The sequence below is a fragment of the Plasmopara halstedii genome (assembly GCF_900000015.1).
Source record: "Plasmopara halstedii genome assembly, contig: Scaffold_671, whole genome shotgun sequence".
Taxonomy (NCBI): domain Eukaryota; phylum Oomycota; class Peronosporomycetes; order Peronosporales; family Peronosporaceae; genus Plasmopara; species Plasmopara halstedii.
The window spans coordinates 228,275-239,155 of NW_020187588.1; the positions used below are offsets into that span (position 1 = coordinate 228,275).

Genomic DNA, 10,881 nt, shown 5'->3' on the forward strand with positions numbered 1-10,881 from the left:
GTTCCGTTACGAGCGAGTCTAAAGATATGTAACTGCTTGATGACAGGCTCATAAGTCACAGCGGTATTCAATAAAGTCTATAAATACGCAGTAACGCAGACGTCAAACCTATTGGCAGGTCACTTTATCCTGTAGTTTAAAGCGCGACGCCGACGTCAACGTCAAAACGGAAGGTAACCTTTGCTTCTTGTTCATGCTGAAAGCGACCATGCATAAACGAGCCCATACTTACGAAACTGGAACAAGGCCGGGCTCTAACAAGCGCGTTGTGCTGTATAATTCTGCTGTATCAATTGCAAAGGCCCATTTAGAGCTACCCAGATTGCCACGAAGGGAGCTTCCACGCGTGAAAAAGCTGGTGAGGAGATCGGAGCTCACCGATGATGCTGTACTTGGTTAACCAATCAGCAAATAAATGAGTTGAAAGTGAGGCCCGCCAGAAGCATGTCGACGTACGTCTCCTCATGAGGAACTAGAATGCAATGCGCCCGGTGAACGTGGCACTGAAAGTGATGGCGGACGAGCTGTCGAACGCGCAGCCGGCTCCGAGGCTGCTAAGGATTCGCGAGCTTTTGAAGGACCAAGAAGCACGGGGAAGGCTGGTCGACCATCGAGACGGTACCAATGTTACTCAATCTACAGGGTACGGTAAATGTTCTGCTTAGTACTGTCACTTTACAGAAAGGGCCGCCATTATGCCTGTCTTGCGAGAAGGAAATCCGTGCTAAAAAGCTATAAATCTCGTTGTTAAAGACGAGTTTCTTTTTCTGCTGACAGCTGTCAGCAAAACACATTTCATTCCAATGTATACAAAAGTCATTGTAAAGTGGCTAGCTAACCTTCAAATTATTTGCAACTGCTGTGGGCAGCATGTTCAAAAGTAAATATTGCTAAAATTCAATTTATTTGTCTTTGATCAACTGTGAATTAGAATAGCCTTTAGAGTTTTTTGAGTTGAAATTAGCATATTGGCCAATCAGTGCCGGTAATGTCATTTCAACGCAAGGAGATTTCCAACACACCAGCCACCCGACAACAAAGTGAAGATATAGGTAGAAATGGCGGAGCCCAACATGCCGATGCTTCGTCAATCTCTTGAGCAAACGCTCTCTCCTTTTGCTGAGACACGTAAGAATGCCGAGACGTATCTGAGTACGCTTTCGTCACAGCCAAATTACGTACTATTGCTTCTGCAACTACTTGAGAGTGCGGGTGAGAAGCAAGAGGTGCGTCTGGCCGCCGCGCTGTTGTTTAAGAATTTTGTCAAGCACAATTGGGATCCTGAAAAACAAGGTTGCGTTCCTCTCAGTGAGAAGAACTTGGTCAAACAACATCTGGTAGAGCTCATGTGCCGCATGCCCGAGACTTTGCAAAAGCAACTAATTGAAGCGCTTACAACCATTGGAGAGTACGATTTCCCCGCTCAATGGATGGGCTTGCTGGCTCAGTTGGTACAGAGGCTACAGAATGAAAAGGATTGGCAAGTACGTAATGGTGTCCTTATGACGGCAAACACTATCTTCAAGCGCTTTCGCAACGTTTTCAAGTCCGACGATCTTTTTCGGGAACTTCAGCACTGTCTTGAATTTTTTCAGGAACCTCTTCTCGTATTTTTTAAGGAAACAGGTGTGGCGTTGCGTTCATCCGGGGCTACAGTTGCACAGCAGACGCAGATGATGACGGCGTTGCGGTACATGAGTCGAATATTCTACTCGCTAAACTGGCAAGATTTACCTGAATTCTTTGAGGACCACATCTCTGAATGGATGGGAGAGTTTCTAAGTTACTTTAACTACGACAACCCGGCGCTGGTAGATGCAGACAATGAAGATGAACCTGGTCCGATTGATCGAGTGCTCGTGGCAATAGTAGAGAATATCAATCTTTACGCTGAAAAGTACGACGAAGAGTTTAAACCCTTTTTACAAAAATTTACCGAAGTGATTTGGAATCTTCTGGCCAATCGGATGACGCTTTTCCCTAAACACGACGAATTGGCAGCTAAGTGCATGAAGTTCCTTACATCAGTAGCCTCTCGATCATTTCATCGCGCACTTTTCGAGGCTCCTCAGGTCTTGACTGAATTGTGTGGAATTGTCGTGACAAATCTACAATTGCGGTCGTCTGACGAAGAATTGTTTGAAGACAATCCAATGGATTACATTCGCCGTGACATTGAAGGTTCGGATGGAGACAGTCGTCGGAGTGCCGCGCGAGACTTGGTGCGCGGACTTCTTAGCAACTTTGACGAGGCGGTGACGCAGATTTGTATGAGCACTATTCAGACGCAGTTGCAGCAATTCAAGGTCGATCCAGCACGTAATTGGGCGATGAAAGATGTATCGATTAATCTTGTCATTGCTATATCTGCTATTAAGCAGTCACGTCTACGTGGAGTGTCAGAAGTGAATGCGCGTGTCCCTTTGCTGGAGTTTTTCATGGCCGAAGTGTTGCCCGAGCTCTCAACTCCTAACCAAGCTTCACTTATTTTGAAGGCCGACGCGATCAAATTTGTTTCGACATTTCGTAGTCAACTGCCAGTTGAAGTCATCGATCAGCTATTTTCTCTTTTGATGACCTGCATGGATCCATTGCAATTCGTGGTCCATACGTATGCTGCAGCATGTTTGGAACGTCTTTTGACTGTCAAAGACTCATCAGGCTCGCTTCGCTTTGGTAAGGTACGACTTGCACCATATCTTGGCAAGCTTTTGGAGCATGTATTCAGTATCCTTGAGCAACCAAACTATCCAGAAAATGACTACTTGATGAAGGTGATTATGCGAGTGCTAAATGTAGCCAAGGAAGACATCTTGCCTCTTACAGACATGGCTGTAAGCAAGCTTACTAGAATTCTTACTCGTATTTGCGCCAACCCAAGCAATCCATCGTTCAGCCACTACCTGTTCGAGTCGCTGTCGGTATTAATTCTTAATGTATGCAAGACGAACCCTGCTGCGACGGAGCGGTTTGAAGAGCTATTGTTTCCACCATTTCAAAAAGTGCTTTCGAACGATGTCGAGGCGCTGTCGCCCTATGTGTATCAAGTGCTTGCTCAAATGCTAGAGCTTCGACCAAGCGGTGTTTCTGACGCGTATAAGAGTATGTTTCCTGTCTTGCTGAATCCTGCATTGTGGGAACGGGTTAGCAACGTGCCGGCGATTGTTAAGCTTATTGAGGCATACATGCGCAAAGTGCCAACTGATGTTGCTCAGTCGGTGCAAGGAATCCTTGGCGTTTTTCAAAAGCTTATTTCGTCCAGAACTACTGAAGCAAATGCTTTTTCACTTCTGCGAGGGCTTTTTGCTTATATGCCCAAGGAGGCATATGCAAGCTATCTAAACGAGATTGTCAAAATTCTCATGATTCGATTGCAAACCCGGATGGCGGGACGCAATTCTTTGGGTTATGTAAAAGAGCTAATTTACACCGTATCAGTGCTGATTGGGATACTTGGTCCGGATGCTTTGCTCACTTCTTTGGAATCGCTGCAAAAAGGCATGTCTATCATGTTCATCAGGTCTGTATGGCTGACATGCAATGCGCGTGCTCGTGGGCTTGCAGAGCGAAAGGCGTGCCTTATTGGCTTGACGCGACTGATGTGTGAAACAAATCTGTGCATTGCCGATTTGGATTTGTGGACAGAAATGCTGGTAGCAGCGGTAGCAGTACTCGAGGAAGGTGGCGAAAATGGTCCATCTACCAAGGATGAGGATGAATCCTTGCTGGAGCTTGAACAGACGGGGTACGAAGCTGGTTACGCCAAACTGTTTTTCGCGTCGGTGGTTTCGCTTGACTACTTGCAAGAGTTTCCCGTGCCGGCTCGTTATCTTGCTGAGTCGATCTCCAAGTTGTCAGCCGCAAGACCCGGCGTGGTACGATTTTTTATATTTCTAAGAGCATATGAGAGTATCTGATTCTTTGTGCATGTTTGTTTGCTGAAATTAGCATCTGGCATACGCGCAGACCAAACTGCCGACGCCTGCAACATTGACGTCTTTGCAGTCGTACTTTGCTCAAAACAACGTGCCATTCCAATAGATATGGATCGACAATTTATGCGCATGAAAAAGTCTTTGATGTAAACCTCACATGTGTTGGGCGAGATCGAGATTTTGCACACCCTTGCTCTCACCATCATTGCTATAATTTTCATATTTGCGTAAAAAAGCGTTTAGGATAAAATGATGTTCATTTCATTTTCTATGGAAATCTACAGATAAAATGCTTCAAAGAGACAAAAGCTATGCAAATAAAGCATATCTCAGCTCCTACGGTCTAAGAATCGTAAGTAATTAACTAGCAGCCACAAGAATAGCTAATCTATTGCGGAGCGTTGTACATGTCGATGCTTTCATCAGATTGCGGCATGGAGATCGTGCGATTAAATGGAGTGAAGCCCATATTCTTAGCCTCCATGCGCGCATCGCAGCGCTCAGCATGCAGTCGTTCGAAGTATGCTTGGTCCACATCACCCGTGACGTACTTGCCATCAAAGCACGACGAGTCAAAGCTTATAAGCGACGTATTTTCCTGACGTACAGAGTCTTCCAGGTCCTTCAAATCCTGAAAAATCATCCATTCGCAGCCAATCTCCTTTGCTACCTGAGCTTCCGTCCTGTTAAAAGCAATTAACTCTTCTGTTGTGGGCATATCAATTCCGTAAACGTTTGGATAACGAATAGCCGGTGCCGCGGAAGCAAAGTACACAGCTTTGGCGCCATTCTCGCGCGCAATTTGAACAATCTGACGGGAGGTGGTGCCTCGAACGATCGAATCGTCTACAAGAAGTACCACTTTGCCTTCAAATTCCGAGCGGATCGCATTTAGTTTCATTCGAACAGTCTTTTTCCGTGCGACTTGACCAGGCATGATAAACGTTCGCGCAATGTACCGATTTTTAACGAAGCCTTCCCGGTATGGAATGTTGAGACTTTGAGACGCTTCAAGTGCTGACGTACGACTTGTGTCTGGAATCGGAATAATAACATCAATACCGTGATTAGGACGCTCACGCAATATCTTCTGTGCGAGCTTAGCCCCCATATTCCGGCGTGCCTGGTACACTGAAACACCGTCTATAAACGAGTCAGGGCGAGCAAAATAGACATGCTCAAAAATACACGATGATAGGCTCGCGTCAGCTACGCATCTGCGAGTGGTCATTTCACCACTCTGTTTGATGACCATCGCTTCACCAGGGGCAAAGTCACGCTCTAGCTTGAACTCAAGCGTAGCAATGGCAACACTTTCGGAGGCCACAACGTAATCGTTTCCATGTTGCGATCGACGAGTACCAAACACTAGAGGACGAATCCCATGAGGATCTCGGAAGGCAACGATTCCAAAGCCGTTTATGAGCACAACGGCTGCGAAGCCACCGCGGCAACGCTGAAAAACGCCCGTGACAGCATCTAGTACCATTGTTGTGTCCAGTGGCTGGTCAACACGTTTAAGCAGCTCCGAAGCCAAAATGTTAAGCAAAAGCTCCGAGTCTGAGTCCGTATTTACGTGTCGGAAGTTCGTATTTGCCAGCTGATCCACAAGCTCGTGCGAGTTCGTAAGGTTTCCATTGTGCGCAAGCGCTACACCGTAAGGTGAGTTTGTGTAAAATGGCTGTGCTTCAGAGCTCGCGCTGGAGCCGGCAGTCGGATACCGACAATGACCGATGCCCATGTTGCCGCGTAGATTAAGCATATGGTTTTGTTTGAACACGTCGCGCACAAGGCCGTTGTCCTTGCGTAGAAACAGCCGCTTCTTCTCACACGTCATGATGCCGGCGGCATCTTGTCCGCGGTGCTGCAGTACAGTCAGGCCATCGTAAAGTCCCTGATTACAGTGCTCATACTTGTTGGCCAACATCAACGCGATGATCCCGCACATGGCTCAGAACGGAAAAGCGCAGAAGTAGCGAGAAAATGCTGTTGATATTTCGATGACCGAGTGGCCAGCAGTATAAATTCTTTAGCTTTTTACGTCCAACAATTAGTCAAATTCAACAAATGTGTGTCACAGTATTGTGTGCGTCACCATAAAATTTCAGTGGTCTTACAACACTAACCACGAAACAACTAGCCATTTGACTTCCTTGGCAAACAAAACCTAGCCATAAATGGCCTCTATAATATCATCCGTGAAACAATGCACATGTTATACAGTGCAAAGCCATCGCCAAAGACCTTGTAAGACTTAGTGTTTGTACATATTGCCCAACAGCGTCTTTGGTCACTTTCTATCAAATATGGTACTCGAAGGGGTAGTGCGCTCCTTCTGATTTTGCTACCAAGATATTGTTGGGGTTGGGCTGTCAGTGGCAACTTCAGATCGTATCCAAACAGACAGTTGTAAGTATCAATCGATAGTATTGTTCAAGCCACTCTGCACTATGTATACACCAACAAGCACTAGATTGTCATCCGTATTAATAGAAAGCACTGACGCTACCTTCTACTGAAAGTCGGAGAGTTTTCCGCCAATTCTGCGTTGCGAAACAGTTGACTTATGGAATCAGCTGTCACTTCGTATGCGTAACCAGCCGAGCCATTCCAGTCAGATGCAAACAAAGCAGGAATGTGATCGAATTGACCGAAACAAACAATGAGGACCTTACAGCCATTTCTTTTCATTTCTGTAGACATCAAAATGTAACTTTTAAATATAAGCAACACGCTCAAGGCTCCTTTACGACATAGAGTATCAAGGGCGTGCATATATGCCTTATGGCCAGGTCGACATTTAATAGAAACATTGAAGCTAGGCTGCTAGAGTGGTCCCATGACAAAAACCTTTCATCTCTTCAATGCAGCCTTAGAGGTCGACAGTCACGCCACGAGGCATTGTCTTAGGTAGTGACCCTCGCTTCTCGGAGGTGGAAGGAAAGCAGCCACTGTACACAACCCTACCATTTATAGACGGGTAGACCATAAGCCTGAAATTGAGCACAAACGAACCACTTGTTATATTGCACTTTTACGGTCGCAATCAGAAGGATACTGAGTTGTACTCTCAATGTCAGTCAGAGATGCGGACACATGTGTTTTGCGTAGGCTTACTAAAACCGTTTCTCAATACCACTTTCACGAACCACCCAAACGTGAAGCGCTCTGTAGAAGACGAACGAGCGTCACAAGGGTCTTCGTAACTCTACATTTTGCGCCAGAGTAGCGGCTTAATTTGAGCTGCGCGGGGCGTCTTCAGCCAATCAGTCCTACCGTTTGTATTCAGATCATTTACATAAGCGGAACGGTCAAGTGTAGGAAGGAATTCCTGAGTTTCTCCGGTCATCGTGCGGAAAGTTTTGAAGTCACAGACTGCTCACAGAATTAGTGGGCTGATTACGAGTAAACTTGTAATACACAAAACTGAATTTAAAAAAAAGAATTCTTATAGCAAGCGGGCCAGTACAAATGTCGTGCATCCATGGGCAGAGATGCAGAAGAGACCTTAATATTTTCTCGATTGAAATTATCAACTTCTCGTGTCTGACCTGTGAAGAATGTCATTGCCAAGGCATCAGATGTCTAGCTAGAGTAACAGAGCTCAACAATGCTCTTATGGGATATGTAACTCCGTATCCTAATGCTCTTAACGCCTACAGCATACTTTGGAAGTACGGTGGTAACGTACCATCATATGGTATTCCCAAAGAAGAGGCTGTAGCTGCTAACCTCACGCGATGCGTTCATTCAGGTGTTTTTATTATTCTGTCAACATATATGTTAAGTATCACTTTAAGCGGGTTCTAGTGATGAACTTAGACACATCTTCCGTGCGTTCGTCAACGCGACCTTTACGAGCCGAAAGCTTCTTAGCGCAGGGTACCACGGCAAACTTATTGTACCTGGTAGCACCTAAGGTCAATTCACCGACTAAGTTCTAAAGAAAGTACCGTATGGGTCTGAATTTTGATAAAGGTGTACAGCTTTTGTTCCACGAGAGGCAGATGAATGGCGCCAGAGGTATAGGACACCGCCTTACTAGAGTGAGCATTATTTTATCGTTGAGCGGCTCCGCGGTACGCCGAGTTGTTTACCTGTGAAAATGCAATACATCTGTGCGTTGAGCGCCACCTTCGTTCTTAACTGAAGGACGAAATAAAAAAAAAGTGCCGATAAAGATTTCTCGCGGGAAAAATTTCTGAATGTTATGCTGGAATGGATGTGGATTTTTTTGCACCTCAAAACGATATAAGAGAATGGGACTTAGACCTTAAACGATTTTCATTTAAAGAGGAGTGAAGCTCATACCCCAGGATTGCTGATTCTTAAATTCAACGGGATTTGTGAAGCCGTGGAAGACTCATGATGGAATCAGAGGCGTCGTAGACTACGTATATCCGAGCTTGCCGGAACAGGAGTCAGTGCGAGGAGTTATTAAACACGACGAATATGGACTCAATTATCATGTGTTTAGCTTCGGCAAAATCGGAAAGTTTATCGAAGGAGTTCGAATATATTTCAAGGACACTAACACTGTGGAATGATTTCTGTCCTTTGTTTAAAATTCTCCACCTAGGAATGACGTGACTGAAACACCACGAGCGCCAGGTATACTGGTAGTCAGAATATTGCATGCAACACACTACCTCCTGATATAGCACGAACGAGTCATAAATTTCTAATACCAGGAAAGAGAAACGCTATCGTTGCGGGCACGATGCGATAGCTTCTGTGCAAGTCCACATTTAATAGCAAATGCATTGGTAGGTGTCTCGAGCATAGCACAGAAGGCAGAAGCGGCGGATAGCCGCGGTCTTAGAACGTGACATGAAATGGCGATTGTATCGAGGCCTCCGGAGTGTATTTTTGATTAAAATGGAAATGACGAATGTATATCGTTGCCACCAGAGTGCATCTCTTGCGGGGCGGAAAACGACATCTATGAGCTTCTGTTTTTTCTTCCAAGGCCGGTGTGGAGTTGCAATATCAACTGCCAGAGCCAATGAAGGATGACCCACCCTCAACTTTGTCACGATGGGTCCGTACAAAGCTGTGCTATACTCGTCATCTGTTATTAACGAATCTGATATTGAGGCAATTGGCACAGTGCTGGGAATTACGAGTGTGACAGCTATCCTCAAGAATCCTTCCTCTCCTTTATCGGAGACACATCACGACGTTGTTACGAATGATCCAAAAGGGATGGCACCACGGGATAAGATGTGCATCACGAAGTCGAAATGGTTCGAGAGATCAAATATTGTATTTCACGGCGATGTTTGCAATCAATGGATCGATAAGACATCATTGACGTTGCTGCTGTGCAAAGCACGAATTATGTCTGGTAAGAAAACTAATTCCCCCCACTTTACGTCACGTTTGCTCTTATTTATAACAATGGTTGGCGAATTAGAAAGGCTTGTAGTGGGCGAGACACAGCCTTGACTCCGGCAATAATTTCGATTCTCAGTAAGGATGCGCTGCAGAATAGCATGGTTGGCTGCTCGTTGTTCAAGATATGATGTTAATCTCAGCTTCTGCTGAAGTGAGCAAGACTTTCTCACTGCGGCGAGTACTTCTAGCGGAATACTCAAGGAGTGGCTGATTATGCCACAGAGATTATTCACGGCACCAGCGACATTTGATGGTTGAAATTTTAGCTGTCAAGGCCCCATCGCGGCAACCCAAATCATATCTTGACTATATTAGTCTAAAGCTTTGCAGCGTGCGTATAATTCGACATCCAAGACAGTATACAGTCGCGAATAGTGCATTTGTGCTTGCGCTCAAATAACAGATGTAAATGGTTCTGTGGCACGGACGAAAATTTTTGACTGGTATTTTTCATCGGTTTGCAATCCTTACGTGCGGATCACGGAAATACGAAGATCGTTGAGAAAAAGCCAGTCTTTCTTTCCAAACGGATTTTCGAAAGTAGCTTGGCGCAAATTATGTCGACATTAGCACGACCCCTCACCAATCTCAATAAAACAGATGTATAATGGTACTGGGATGCAGCATATCAGGCTTCCTAGGAATCTATGAGAAAACTCCCCATGCGTAGCTCGATTCTTGCTCTTCCAAATCCAGATCGTCCATACCAGGGTGCTTGTGACGCAATATTTTCAAGCAGACGATTTCTTAGCAGAACTGCGTGGTCGCATTTTAGTCTCAGCAGCTGAAATCTGCTGAAAATACATCTTTTTTCAGGACAAGGAGCTTCTTGCTATGATGCACGCCCTGGTCAAGTTGAGGCTGACTGCAGCGGGGCTGCCGTAGCTCTTTACTTAGAGAAAGATAAGCTAAGGTCACCGACCTTACGTTCTATACAAGAACCAGTACGAGAGCAGCTAATTGTAATCCGCTATCTTCAGAGTTCTTAAGAACTTAACCATGGTAAAGACGCTCTTCCGTTCAAAATTAAAATTATCTTGAATTGTTTTATTTGCGGCAGAGCCGATTTTTATTAAAACCTTAGGTTTTCCTTACTAAATAGCAAAACCTAGTGTATATGCATTACTACTGGCATCGCTGCCATGTAGTGGCTTTTTGTTACGGTGTAGCCACACCATTATTTGATTACACCAACTTGTGTAAATCACGATCACACCATATTTTGTGACCCGCCCTTTCATTAAAGGGTACGTGTATCCCCGTTAAAGTCCCCCCATCAAATTTGTGAACACCTCAATTCACATTTACTTATCACCCCTTACGAGGATCGCGTGTCTGAGACACCTTTACGTCCTGAAGAAACTTCTTCGCTCAATGAGCCCTTGTCTAAGACACGAAAAACACCCAGCCTAACTGGTTCCAAGGGCACCCGCGGGCAAAGCTCTTCCTCTTCTACACGGGGTGCATCTCCGGACAGTACGCCCGCGTCTTCACGGGAGCCACATCCTAAGCCCTTGGCAACCGAGCGCCAAACACCGCGCCCGCCACG

General features: G+C 45.4%; 4 protein-coding genes across 4 annotated transcripts; 3 read left to right on the forward strand and 1 right to left on the reverse strand.

The window, feature by feature from the left end:
• Positions 1 to 1,058: 1,058 nt before the first annotated feature.
• On the forward strand, positions 1,059 to 4,041 carry PHALS_13612 (exportin-2-like protein; the record flags this gene model as incomplete). The annotated part of the gene is made up of 2 exons (XM_024729404.1): positions 1,059 to 3,875; positions 3,949 to 4,041. 2 exons carry the CDS (start codon positions 1,059 to 1,061, stop codon positions 4,039 to 4,041), a joined length of 2,910 nt encoding a protein of 969 aa, XP_024579784.1.
• A 282-nt stretch (positions 4,042 to 4,323) lies between these two features.
• PHALS_13613 (amidophosphoribosyltransferase) lies at positions 4,324 to 5,883 on the reverse strand (the record flags this gene model as incomplete). The annotated part of the gene is made up of 1 exon (XM_024729405.1): positions 4,324 to 5,883. One exon carries the CDS (start codon positions 5,881 to 5,883, stop codon positions 4,324 to 4,326), a length of 1,560 nt encoding a protein of 519 aa, XP_024579785.1.
• A 1,523-nt stretch (positions 5,884 to 7,406) lies between these two features.
• PHALS_13614 (uncharacterized protein) lies at positions 7,407 to 7,745 on the forward strand (the record flags this gene model as incomplete). The annotated part of the gene is made up of 1 exon (XM_024729406.1): positions 7,407 to 7,745. One exon carries the CDS (start codon positions 7,407 to 7,409, stop codon positions 7,743 to 7,745), a length of 339 nt encoding a protein of 112 aa, XP_024579786.1.
• A 146-nt stretch (positions 7,746 to 7,891) lies between these two features.
• PHALS_13615 (uncharacterized protein) lies at positions 7,892 to 8,114 on the forward strand (the record flags this gene model as incomplete). The annotated part of the gene is made up of 2 exons (XM_024729407.1): positions 7,892 to 8,014; positions 8,088 to 8,114. The coding sequence occupies 2 exons, from the start codon at positions 7,892 to 7,894 to the stop codon at positions 8,112 to 8,114; spliced, it is 150 nt and encodes a 49-aa protein (XP_024579787.1).
• Positions 8,115 to 10,881: the final 2,767 nt, after the last annotated feature.